This window comes from Crinia signifera, chromosome 1 (assembly GCF_055691185.1).
Source record: "Crinia signifera chromosome 1, ASM5569118v1, whole genome shotgun sequence".
In the NCBI taxonomy this organism is placed as follows: domain Eukaryota; kingdom Metazoa; phylum Chordata; class Amphibia; order Anura; family Myobatrachidae; genus Crinia; species Crinia signifera.
Window position 1 is genome coordinate 77,200,788 of NC_139217.1, and position 13,942 is coordinate 77,214,729.

At 41.2% G+C, this 13,942-nt stretch overlaps 1 protein-coding gene across 5 annotated transcripts in view; it reads right to left on the bottom strand.

Moving 5' to 3' along the window:
- The window catches only part of ATP8A1 (ATPase phospholipid transporting 8A1), a 203,316-nt gene that overhangs the window by 22,308 nt on the left and 167,066 nt on the right, over window positions 1-13,942 (bottom strand). For all 5 annotated transcript variants that reach the window (XM_083166445.1, XM_083166302.1, XM_083166374.1 and 2 more), the window contains 4 exons: window positions 6,829-6,903; window positions 6,617-6,739; window positions 2,163-2,241; window positions 1,838-1,899 (listed from right to left, as the gene is read on the bottom strand). In XM_083166445.1, coding sequence (XP_083022571.1) covers window positions 1,838-1,899; window positions 2,163-2,241; window positions 6,617-6,739; window positions 6,829-6,903 — 339 coding nt within the window. The remainder of the gene's footprint in view (window positions 1-1,837; window positions 1,900-2,162; window positions 2,242-6,616; window positions 6,740-6,828; window positions 6,904-13,942) is intronic.

Here is a 13,942-nt window from a genome sequence, read left to right on the forward strand (position 1 = left end):
AGGAGTTTTTTAGAAAGGTTTTTTATGCAGTATTAGCTCCATAAGAGGCACACACTTTTAATGTAGGCTACACAGCCTCATTTAAAAAACAATAAATTGTGGTTTTATCGCCTAATTCACTAGTACCTGGATTATAATATATACCCCTTACAAGAAAATAAGTATGATTTATTAATATAAGGATTCATGAACAGAGAATAAATTGCATTACGAATGGAGCCAGATTATTGCACAGATTGATTATTTGAAGGTAATATATAGAGATCAGCATAAAAGAACTTTTATAATTTATTAGCTTGTCTGTTCTCTCCTGCTGTTCTCTTACATCAATGTGTTGCTTATATTTCTGGATTTCTCTAGAGCATTCCACCCAGATAATCTAAAAATATGACTGAAAGCATACCTCCCAACTTCTGTCCTGATGAAATAGGGACACTCGTGCCCCGAAAAGGGAGCGGAGCATATGCAAATGATGGCTCTGATTATGCTAATTAGCCACAACCTCATTTTCATACGAGAATAGACGCTGTGCGCATGCGCACAGCGTCTATTCTACTAGATTGGGGGGTCTCCCAACTGCCACCCCACGCAGCGGGACAATGCCTGCCGCGGGTGGGACAGCGGGACAGGACCCGAAAATCGGGACTGTCCCGCTGTAATCGTGACAGTTGGGAGGTATGCTGAAAGGCACTAAAGGAAGCCTGAAACCTAAAATAATCTATTATTCAAAAACTACAGGACGGTATGCACAAGTCAATGATGTTATCCAATCAATGCAACTGGTGTAAAAAGCTTGGTCATGAACAAGCAGAATGTACTGTGGAACGACTGCTTTATAGAAGACACTTATCATGCTGCGCAGCGCTGTATAGTGGTGAGATATATGCAGAGGGTTATTTTATAGTATATACTGTAGGGACAAAATTGTGAGTGATGTCAAAATCATTAAAGATTTCATGATCTAACCTCTGAGCCCAGCATTTCTATGAAAACATTTTAACCCTTTGAGTGCCAAGTGAATTTGTCAAAATAGGTGTGAAAATTGACAAGCAAATATTATTACTTGTCATAATGCCCTCTAAAGTTTACCTTATTACCGTATTTTTCGCTCCATAAGACGCACCTAGTTTTAGAGGAGGAAAACAGAAAAAAAAAATATTCTGAACCAAATAGTGTAATGCCCGCCCCCCTTCCTCCCCTGGTAATTGTATGCCCGTTGCCTGCTCCCCCCCCCCCCCCGGTACTTAGCTCACAGAGGTCCAGGCAGCGGGGATCATGCAGTGTACTGTGGGGTCTATTCGGCGAATGGGATATCATCAGCGGGGTCCCTGTAACAGATGGGAACTAGTAGCGGAACTAAACCACGCCGATGATATCCCATTCGCCGAACGGACCCCACAGCACACTGCATGATCCCCGCTGCCCTGACCTCTGTGAGCTGCTGACAAGTACCAGGGGAGGAGGAGCGGGCTCTGCTGCAGCTCCTGAGATGCTGGTGCAGCAGCAGCATCCAGGAGTTTTTTAGAAAGGTTTTTTATGCAGTATTAGCTCCATAAGAGGCACACACTTTCCCCCCCACTTTTTTTGGGAGAAAAAGTGCGTCTTATGGTGCAAAAAATACAATATATAGGAAATCATTTTTTTTTAATCATCATTTTTTATTTGAATTTGTATAACAAATGTAAGCAACGCTGGCATTTTTAGCAGATATTTTTCACATCTCTCAAAGAGATGTTGACACTCAAAGGGTTAAAAGGACCGTAAATATGATATCAGGATTAACAAACAAAAAACAATCAACAATGTAGCATTGAAAGATTTTTTTTTTTTTACTTACGGTATATACAATATTTCCCAATAAAAGGTAGTCTGAGGCTTTTCCATTTGCAAACACAGTATCTGTATAAAAACATTATTGGAAAAACAAATGTTTGTTACAATGCATCTACACACACACACACACACACACACACACACACACACACACACGCACGCACGCACGCACGCACGCACGCACGCACGCACGCACGGATAATATCAGTCACATAGGGAATTCTGTATGGACTTTTGTTGTACCGTTAAAAGATAAAGAAGAAGATACTTATACTAAGATAGGAGGCTACTGCATGTCCTGTGTGTCATTCATTACTGGTGTATCTTACCATGCTGCAGAGCTTTCAATGGGAACCAAAACAGGATAACACTATGGAAAAGACCATTCAAGCAATGAACCCAAAAAACCTGCAAGAATACAGAAAGCAAAGAAAATCATTTGTAAGCAGTGAAGCCAGTGAACCATGACCAGTCTTTATTTATGTGCAAGAAGTGTGACTGTCAGAACACCAGTGTTAAGCGTTATCGAACGCCAGATGTGGACCTAGGTTTCTCTTCTAAGGTCAGTAACATACATAAAAAAATGCTAAGCAAATTCAAACTTAAGTAGGAAAACCAGACAGAGAAGATAAAAAAATCAGCAAACCAAAAGTGATCGATCTTTGGGCCAAAGCAATGAGAGCAGACCATTTATTCATTGGATTTTTACTGTTCTTGTCGGTCTAGGCTGTAATTAGCAAAATAGAGCCGAAAAGTAAATATAACATAAAATAAACTGATGCATCTTTCACACCGCAAAACCTGCTTAGACCCGGTATTTAAAACGTTACTTAAAACGGGTCCATGCAGGTTAATGTCCCTTTCACACCGCACATATTACCAGGTATTATACCGGTTATAAGCAGGTTTGCGGTGTGAAAGTACTCTACCACTGATCGGCAATGAGGCCTTATGGTTGCCCAGGCAACATGGCAGAGTCCGGCAAAGGGGAGTACAGAGGCAGGCTGAGGTGAAGCTGTCTAGCGGTGGTGACCTACGGGAGTCCGGGGGATCCGGCAGGCAGAAAGGGCTCCGGCACACTTCTCGCCACTGAGGTCCCGTTCTGTGCATATCTAATGAACGGGACCCAGTGCAGTGAATAATTAATGAGCGAGCCCCCGTCCCCTGCATATGTAATGAGCAGACCTTCTTATTTCATATGTAGGGGGCAGGGACCCGCTCATTAAATATTCACTGCACTGGCTCCTGCTCATTAGATATGCACAGAGCGGGACCAGCTCAGTGCTCACTACTGCCAGGGTCCTGAATACCATTTCAGACCCGTTCACACTCCCAAAAAAATGGGTTTGAAATGGGTAGGACACTGCTTTTTACAGATACAGGTGTAAAGCACCCTGGAGCTTTCACACTGCACCTCTAAACATTTTAAAAAACAAAAAAAGGCAATATACCGTTTAAGACCTGCAGTGTGAAAGGAGTATGAGTGGATGTAGTAACTGAAGAAATTTAGGGGTATATTCAATGTGCTTTGGCAAACTGTGACAGCGAGCAGTGCCGATAGCTTGTCGTCACAGCTTGCGGGTCAGTATTCAACTGACCCCCCTGCACTTGCCATTTCAACCTCGTTGGGTTTTTCCAGCGAGGTGGAAACGGCGAGTGCGGCCATCAAAATGGCGAGGGTCTCCTCTATATGCAGTGGGCTCGCAGCATTAGCGGCAATCCTCGCTGGCGACGGGTCCATGCAGGTTAAATGACAAACCAACCAAATAAATGAGAATACTGTAAAATGTCGGTCTAAAAACAACCGCCATGTATATGATCTTTTACATGCACAGCAAAAACCTCCACTCTGAGTTTTTATTTATTATTTGTAAAAATATAAAATAAAAAAATAGCATCTACTGTTGATGAAGAGAGTTTTGGGGATTCTGTGTGTGCATTAGAGCTTATCAACACTTGCAACCCCTTAACCCCTTAATTGACTGATGGCCCCATAGCTGAACACATTTTCTGCACCTCCCCTTACTGCATCGTTACCTCCATATTTTCTGTGACAGGCAGCGCAGGTGGGTGCAAGATAAATGAGCTTCTTCCCTTGACCATACTAGTCACATACTAATCCTGTAACCCCTGTGGGGCCCTTTTAACCTTTCACCCTCCTTTCCATAACAAACATCTCAAATACCACAAACTATAAATGAAATGCATATATTCCCCAATCTATTCATTCGGCGTAACATTAAATACAAAAAAATGATCTTGAAAAGTAGGGGGACGATGAAATTTCAAAACTTCATCCAGAAAAAACAGCTTAAGTATCATCGAGCGGTTTGCTGTATTTTTGATTAATTGCATTATTCCCCATTTGTCAGGTTGCGAGTCTCAAATCACATTCACATAAAATACTTTTTCTCATCTCGTGTTTTTTTCCCCCCCAGTTTTACCAAGTGTTTTACTCTGGAAAATGTTGAGTTACAAATGCCAAAACAAGCAACCTAATACTTTAATTATTATTTTCTTTAAAGCAACATACTAAAGCAAAATGTTGCTCTTCTAAAATCCCAGGTTATTGTAATATGAAAAGTAATTTTTTTGTAACAATAAAAGGCTGCTGAGGCATTTGTATTCTTGAACTAGCCACTGAGAAATGTATGCTGGGAAAATTCAATTTAAAAGAGAATAATAATAATCATAACATAATAATAATAAAAACTTATAATAAAAGAACAATTGTCATAATCATCATAAAAATAATAGAATAATGTAATAAAAAAAAAATATAGCGTTTGATTTTTTATTATTTTGACACAACTACATTCCTGAATTAAAAAAAAAATGAAATAAAGAAAGTCCTTCAGAGTTTAGTGTGATTAGTTAAAGAATTTTTGAGAAAGACATTGTTTCCTAAAGAAAAGAGTATGTGAAGCAGGAAATTAGAAGGGATGTTTTTGTACTTTTTAACCACGGTATACAGGATTTGTGTTCACGGTAAATTGTTATACATGAATTCTTTGACTTTGTAAATGCCTACCATGAAATCATCACTCGGAATTTGCTTAAATTCAAGTGAATATCTTTTTTTAATGCTTCAAATGTGAGAAAGCACTGCAAAAGGTTTGTGCTAGAGGACATCAAACCAAAATAAAAGTATACATATATGGGGGGCCTGCGTAATAGCAACATCTAACACGCTTCTCGCCGTCTCCTCTTTAGTCTTTGAAACAATTCTCCACAGGGGTTGGTAATCCATAAGCACACAAAATACGTAAACCATGACATCTAAGAGGACAAGTAACATTTGTATATTACAGACAGCTTTATTTTGCTTAGGGAAAATATTTAATAATGTCCAAACAAGGATTGGCTAACACGATAAAAAATGTAGTATAAGCGCAAGGCTAAATAAAGTACTTTAGCGCAATAGTAACCAAACTTTTTTCAACATTTCATGTTTAGACAAGTCCTTAGAATGCTCCTCAACAGTTTACCCTAATGTCCTCATGGCAACAAAAAGAATGGAGAACAGTTGTGAAGAGCTCTGTCAACTGTTGGGGTTCTGATTGGAATTCTACATAAGTAACTATAAAATGTTACAGGTTTTTAGGAGAATAGAAACGGCTTCTAGTTTCAAGTAGAAGAAAAACTCAGAATTCTGTAACTATTTTACAGTGGGAAACTTTTTGAAAGTTTAAGCAATAAATAGTGTCCATCAGAAAACGTTATGATGGAATAATGGCCCTTATTCAGATCTGATCCCAGTACAAATTTGTTCTCAAAATGGGCAAAACCATGTGCACTGCAGGTGGGGCAGATGTAACATTTGCAGAGAAAGAGTTAGATTTGTGGGAGTTATTTTGTTTCTGTGCAGGGTAAATACTGGCTGCATTATTTTTACACTGCAATTTAGATTTCAGTTTCAACACACTCCACCCAAATCTAACTCTCTCTGCACATGTTACATCTGAACCACCTGCAGTGCACATGGTTTTGCCCATTTTGAGAACAAATGTTTACTGTGATCAGATCTGAATACATACACGTATATAGTTCATTTCAATATGGAATTGAGGACATACACATTCTTACATATTACATATTTACTGTCCCAATATTACAAAGATTATTCAAAATTAACACAATTCACAGATATTATGATGGAACGGCGTGATCTATTTTGCTTGTGAAAACTTTAAATAGCATTATGGATTCTGTTAATGGTACTCAAAACCATTTCCTTTTTTTCTATTTACTAAAACATGGTTTTATTAAACTTTTCAGACCAGAATTCAGGTGATCACATTTGACATGTGGAGTTGCTGGCATTTTCCATCATCCAGCCAAGATCCAGTCAGGAAAGATCCCACGACAATGTTGACATTGTTAAAATGTTAACAGGTAAAATGTCAACATTTTCTAAATGTTGAGATTAGGATTAGGCTGTGGGCAAAAGTGTGATTTTCACCCCATTTCTAAGTGATCTGATGATTGGCATTGATCACTCTGTGTATATAACCCGGTGCGATGCCAAAGCACCACTCTGCACAAACCGCTTTGCATACATCGTGGTGTGCATCAAGGGTGTACCGCGATGTGCGCTAAGCGATCGTGCTTAAGCCTGTCACTCAGCACAGAGGCTGGGTCGCACCGTGTGTACGGGGCTTAATAGTTAGAATGCAGGGGAAGGCTTGAGTTCAGCATTAGAGGGAGGATATCGGATAGTAACTAGAATACTGAAGAATATTAAAAAGATTTTGCTCACAGGTCTCAAAAACATTTCCCTTACTTTTGTATTGAAATCTAGCGCCTTTTGTGACGTCTTGTATAATTCCGGATACTTGAGCATATTCTCCTTACGGCAGGATCTCTCAAATATTCCAAGAGTCAGAGGAGGAAGTGCCGTAAACATCTGAGGCAACGAGACACAACGCAAATGTAAGAAAAAAAATAGGATTAGCTATTTACAAAAACAAGCATTGTAAAATGATAAAGACCTACCACATTGTACAGACCAATACACCATCGCTCAAAGAGAATCTGTCCAGAGAATCCATTCATAAAGGCAAACCAGATCTGAAATACATACACATAAAACAAACACATCAGTCACATATTACGAAAACTAAGGCTGTTCACGCTATATCCTTTAGAGGATAACATATTTTGTGATGTGGATAACAAAACATGCTCAGAGGCAATGAGACTACAGGCTGAAAGTTAAATGCCAGAAAAATGGCCTGATTTATTGTGACCCACATTAAAGTGTTGTTCATTTGCAGATATTAAAAAAAAAATATATATATATATAATGTAGAAATAAAACTAAAAAGTTTACACAACTACAGAGCAATATAAAAAAGTGGTAAAAAAAAATAAAAAAACAAGAGTCTGGCAATGCGCTATGCTAAAGTTAATATACTGCTTTATTCAAACATTGTACATTGATATTGTGCCAAGACCTGTCTAATGCAAGTTCCCCAATAAAAACAAACATACCCGCGGTTGCTATGCTTTGTTGCTAATTTGCACCAAAAACAACCCCCAATCAAAACATAAAAAATTGTTTGGACATTAAAAATCCTTAAAAGAACTCTAATATATTATGATTTGGCAAACTGAATGTAATAATTTAGAATATAAAATGAGAAACAAGTCAGAAGCCTAGCCAGCAATGAAAGGATTAAAGAAACAAGAAGAGAGAGGGGGTTTCTCTCCTTGGAGGTACAAAAAGTGCATGACATGCCGTACAAATGAATTTTAGAAACAATGTCTTGGGCTTTGTCACACTGAACGCTTCATTTACCCACATTATGGAAGCATGAATTGCTATAAATTCACCATTTATCAATATATACCCAAGCTGGCATTCACAAGACTAGTTGCTCGGGACAATAGCACCAATAGCAGCTCTTCAAAGGTAAAAAAAAACAACAAAAAAAAAAACAAATTGCTACATCCAGGCATGCAACATTACACAGCCTTTGCTCTATACTGTATGTCACGCACACTCCCAGAGATAGCGTTTGCATTTCTGCTCTAGGTTTCTTGTAAAACATTCAAACAAAAAGACACTTTGTATTAATGACTGAAAATGTTATGTGAATGGGTCTCACTTTATTTATTTTTTAACCAGGGGAAGGTGTGAGGAGTCAAAATTAAATACTCTAGTAGTAGATTAAGTATAATATCCAACTGGAAATTCATGTTATTATTAACAGTTTCTTATATAGCGCAGCAGATTCTGTTGCGCTTTACAATTGTATACAGTGATAGAACAAACTGGGTAAAGGTGCCCATACACGTGCCGATCCCGGCGTGTTTCTGGGCTAAAATAGCATGCGTTGTGCATGCAATGCGATGCAATGAAAAGCAAGTACAAAAAGTATGTGCAGCACATACTTTTTATACTGTGCGATGAGATGCCGCAGGAGCGCGCACCTCAAAGTACAGATCGCACCACCGGGATCGGTGCGTGTATGGGCACCTTAACAACAGACAGACTTGGATGAAAGAGGGCCCTGTTGCAAGCTTACAATGTATAGGGATATAGGAGGGAAACACAAGGAAAGGCACAATTTCTCACATGGAACAAGTGTAGACTGTTGGGTTTCGCATGAATAAGGTCCATAATGTTGTACACTATAATGCAGGGGTCCTCAAACTACGGCCCGCGGGCCAGATACGGCCCGCTGAGGACTTTTATGTGGCCCACCGGGTTTTCCGCTGCCCAAGCGCTGGTGCGGCAATCACAGTCAGTCACTCTCACTTGCCTCAAAGCCGGGAGCCGGGAGGATGGATGGGCAGACTGGCTGGTGAATGGACGGGGCGTGGCCTGGGACGTCAGGGAAGCAGCAGTGTCTGCTGGTCCGACCCGTCTCCCTGCTTAAGCTTCTCCTATGCGTGTGACGTCATCATGTCACACGCTGGAGAGAGGAGAGTAGCTTCCAGAATCCAGAGAGGAGCCAGATGAGAAGCCAGCAGGGAGGGAGCAGTGGCACTGAGCAGACACTGACAGTGTCCCAGTCCATTACTGTGTACAATTGTACACAGTAACGGCAGCCACCACAACAAACAGGCGCGTTTTTACTATAGTCCGGCCCTCCAACAGTCTGAGGGACAGTGAACTGGCCCCCGATTTAAAAAGTTTGAGGACCCCTGCTATAATGCCTTAAACCAGTGGTGTGAAACTCATGGCCCTCCAGCTGCCGTGGAACTACACAGCCCAGCATGTCCTGCCAGACTTTATATCATGGGTGTTCAAACTGCGGCCCTCCAGATGTTGTGAAACTACAAATCCCAGCATGCCTTGCCACAGTTTTGCTATAAGGAAGTGTTAAAACTGTGGCAAGGCATGCTGGGATTTGTAGTTTCACAACATCTGGAGGGCCGCAGTTTGAAGACCCATGCTTTATATAATGGATTGCTAAAACTGTGGCAGGGCATGCTGGGTCATGTAGCCCCACAACAGCTGGGGGGCCACGAATCCGACACCACTGCCTCAAACTAATGCGGTCACTGCCATCTGCACATCTCCCCTTGATTGACAGCAGCGTATCCCTGCCTCAGTGACAGCGGTGGGAGGAAATGACAATTATTTCCTACCAAACAGTGTAAAACATACAAAAAAATGGACAGTCACACAAATTGGATAAATTGGTTAACGTTTATCAGGTGCAACTGATCTAATAGGCACAGCTCACAATTTTTCCACACCTTCTCTTCCGAGTTGACAGCACGCCTCATAGTTGTGTCACTTATGTGTCATCTAATGATGTTTGATAGCCTATAGCAGGGGTAGCCCACTCTAGTCCTCGAGAGCTACCAACAGTTCACGTTTTCCAGAATGCTTAGATTAGGGTTAGGTCACTGGGGAAGGTCAGAGTTAGGCACTAGAGAGAAGAAAAGCGATACTTACAGAACACTGGAGGATTAGAGGTTGACCCAGAAGTGATGGTCACATGACCACTGGAATCTGGAAACCGCAGAAGTTGCATTATGCCGCCAGGAGAATGTAAATTAGTGCCTCGCCACTAGGGACAATATGGCAACATTTCTACATGATAAATGTCAACATGGTGAATGTTGACATTATGACCATGTCACCATTTTCATATGGACATACTGTACCCAAACCATGGAAGTCTGATGCTTTTGGAACGTAATGCTTCTCCTCACAGGACATTTTTAAAATCTTCAGTTATGAAACCTATATGCAACCTTATGTACCTATACAATTATACTAGATGTTGCGCATTGCATGGTCTGTTTTTTAATCCCCCACACCCCCTATCCCTCAGAGTTTGGCCAGATAGAGTGCGTAGGGGGAAGGAGAATGTAGTGAGGCCTTATGGAGTCAATCTCATGTTTAGTGAATGACAGAAAGGCCCAGCAGGCTATAATAGCTGGGATGAGGCTTGTAGCACTTGCGATTGGTGCTTGAAGAAGTGAGCAAATGCCTTTGGACAAAGTGCTGTCAAGGTTCCAGGCTGCATGCAAAAAGGTTACATGCTGGTGTCCTCTGGGTCACTCACTCAGAAAGTTCATTTGGATCCCCATACTATTTGCCAGCTGGGAGATCCCAGTATTTGACTTTGATTCCAGTTTTACTATTGTCTGATGTCTTCATAAATGTCAAATACATATTTTATATACATTCTACATAGATTGCGTATTCAGCCTTAACCCGGTACACAATAGATAATACGCTCTGTAAGTGATATAGTCTACGATTTCCCTTGAACTCCCATGCAAAAAATATAGCGTATATAGTACACACTAAGGGCCAGATGTATCAAGCTTCAAAGGTGATAAAGTGGACAGCGATAAACAGCCAATCAACTCCTACCTGTCATGTTACAGGCTGGGTTTGAAAAATGGCAGGTAGGATATAATTGTTTATCACTCTCCACTTTATCACTTTTTGAAGTTTGATACATCTGGCCCTGTATGTTATCGTAAAAGATATCGTTCAGGGATGTCATCCTGCCCCCACTCCCCAGTCGTTGATGATATAGTCAAAATTGAGCTGCAGAATCAGCAAAATCATTACAAATATCATCCAGAGTGTACCCAGCTTTACAGTTTATCAATGAGAATATTGGTTCCAGTATATTGTAATATCTGGATCTACACAGTACAAAATATTCCTTCTTCATAGGAAATTTGGAGAAGTTACGCAGCAATATGTGGGGGACAGGATCACATACAGAAAGCTTTTCCTTTAGGTCACAGAGTTATTTTTTATTTACAGTTTCTTATATAGCGCATCAGATTCTGCTGCGCTTTACAGTTGTAAACAGTGATAGAACAAACTGGGTAACAGACAGACAGACATGGAGGAGGCTACTGCTGCAAGCTTACAATCTATAGGGACATAGGAGGGAAACACAAGGACAGGCACCAGTAATAGCATAGCAGTCCCACCAAGTTACAAGTCCAGAAGGGAAGCTATATAATACATAAGTGCCTCAGAGGGTTATGTGTGTGGTACCTAAATATGATAGGCTTGCCTGAAGAGGTGAGTTTTCAGGGAACGCTTGAAAGTTTGGAGGTTAGTGGAGTGTCTTATTGTGTGTGGAAGGTAATTCCATAGGATGGGAGCAGCCCGATGAAAGTCCTGTAATAGTGAATGGGAGCTAGTGATCCGTGCAGAAGACAGACGCACATCTTGTGCAGAGCAGAGTGGTCAAGTTGGGAGATATTTAGAGATAAGTAAAGAAATACGTTGGAGTAGTACGGTTAATATCTTTATATGTGATTATGTTAAGGAACATATGTTTTTAAATGTTGGTCATATCTATGCCTTGTCATAGTTCCATTAATAGAGACAGATGGAGTATACAGAATAACTACCCACTCACACGCGCAGGTTATAAGTATATAAGCGGCGACGTTCTCTGCATTGTGCAATAAACCTCAGCATGTGTCCGGCTGCTGTTATAGGATCACAAACTCTGGTATTTTGTTCCAATGTCTAATTTTATTGTTTTAACTGCTGGTGTACTTGGGCCCAAGGAGTCTTCAGATTTGTAGGGTTGTTTTTTTTTTTTTTTTGCTTTTGTTCAAGTCACAAGAGGGGCGTAGCAGTTATACCCCCAGATCCACTCTCCCGATGCAACATTTCTGCATACTAAATAGCAGCTTACAAACAGTCAGTAACTTCCTGCTCCCACGCCGGCTCAGCACAAAACACAACTCAAAGAGCACATTCAGGACAGGCAGTTGCTCAACACAATCCTTGATGGTCTCGCTCCCTTTCTCACTCACTGCAATTGCCCTTTCAACATCTGCAAAACTTGTTTTACTTGGCAGGGAACGTCTATCTGGGAGATCATCAAAATGCCTTAGAAATACATTAAATCTGTTTTCTTTACGATTTTTAACAGACGGTGAGAAATGGGTTATCACGGACAGCCAAAATGATACTTTATTACATGCTATTCAAGATGTATGCTAATGAAATACACTGCAGCAAAATCAACACCAAAACCATTGTCCTACTATTAATAACGTGCGCATATGATGTGTTTTTTCCTATTGATAGAGGGAAGACGGGAATAGCAAAAAAATAAGGCAATGCAGTATATTGATCTCACATCTCACAGCATGCACTGCCCCAGTTGTAGCATGTCCATATAGTGAACATCGTAACAGGGCTTGCTGGATGTGTAGTTCCACAGCAGCTAAGGGCTGCATGATGAATTCTCCTGATCCACAATTTAAGATATAGATGATAGGTTGAATATTATATTTAAATACAATCCCGGGATTGGCCTGCGTATGTGCAATCTAATGCCAGGCAGCGTTAGAGTACCCACTCAGACACTGCCCGGCTGAATGACACTGCACAGCGTAACGCGGTCAGAGGTCACGCTGTGCAACCCTCCAGCTGCACAGCTTATGCCGCACTGACCGCCTACATGATCTCCTCCACCTGCAGGGTCCTGCTGCTGCCGCCTCTCATCACTAGCCAGGCCCCAGGGGGGGGGGGGGGGGGACGGGACGGACGACTGGCTCAATCTTGGGAATCCTGTGATTGAGAATTTTTCAATCCCGAATCCTGGGATTGATAAATATGCCCCAGGATAGGTCCCTCCAATAACGTAATTACGTATTTTCAATCCCGAATCCTGGGATTGATAAAAATGCCCCAGGATAGGTCCCTCCAATAACGTAATTACGTAGTCTTGTGTCACTGTATGGCTTTCATCCCAACTTTGCGGTTATAGTGGTTTCCCACAGCTTTTTCCATGCGTCATACCACAGCAGCAGGTATTAATTTACTAAAGGGGAAAATCATTTGGCTCTTCCAGGAGCAGCATCTGCAGGGCATGACATCCAACATTCAGATGACCAGAACTATTGACAGCCAGACCAGATGTGCAATATGATCTGAGAGGGTGGAGGAAACTAGGTTCCAGAGTTCTTTACTATACAGCATGGACCGGACAACATTTCCCTTTGGAGAGTGACCGCCAGGTACAGCAAGAGCCAGGTCTTTGCTAGGACAGCTCTCCTTCAAGCTCCATTACTGGGGCCTGTCTGGAAGATTTCAGATTACTGTGGTCTTTTAGTTCCTTGGTTACTCTATGGAGGTTCAGCCCATAGTTAAGGCTCATGCAGTAAAAGTGAATGCAAGAAAATTAATTCCCAGTCTTTTGGATGATATTATACAAATTACTACCCTGGTAGTCAATGCTCCTAGGTATTGCCTGGGTCTGTCCTATTGTATATTTATTAACAGTTTCTTATATAGCGCACACATATTCCACAGCGCTGTACAGAGTATAGTTGAACACTCACATCAGTCCCTGCCCCAGTGGAGCTTACAATCTATATTCCCTACCACATGTACACGCACACACACAGACATTCTAGGGTTAACTTTGTTAGGAGCCAAATCACCTCCCAGTATATTTTTGGAATGTGGGAGACACCCACGCAAGCACGGGGAGAATATACAAACTCTGCACAGTTAGAGCCATGGTGGGGATCGAACTCATGACCTCCGTGCTGTGAGGCAGTAATACTAACCATTACACCATCCATACTACAATTACATTCTTCCACCATATGGTGATGCCATAGTAACTGACAAGGCTGTCTTCTCTGG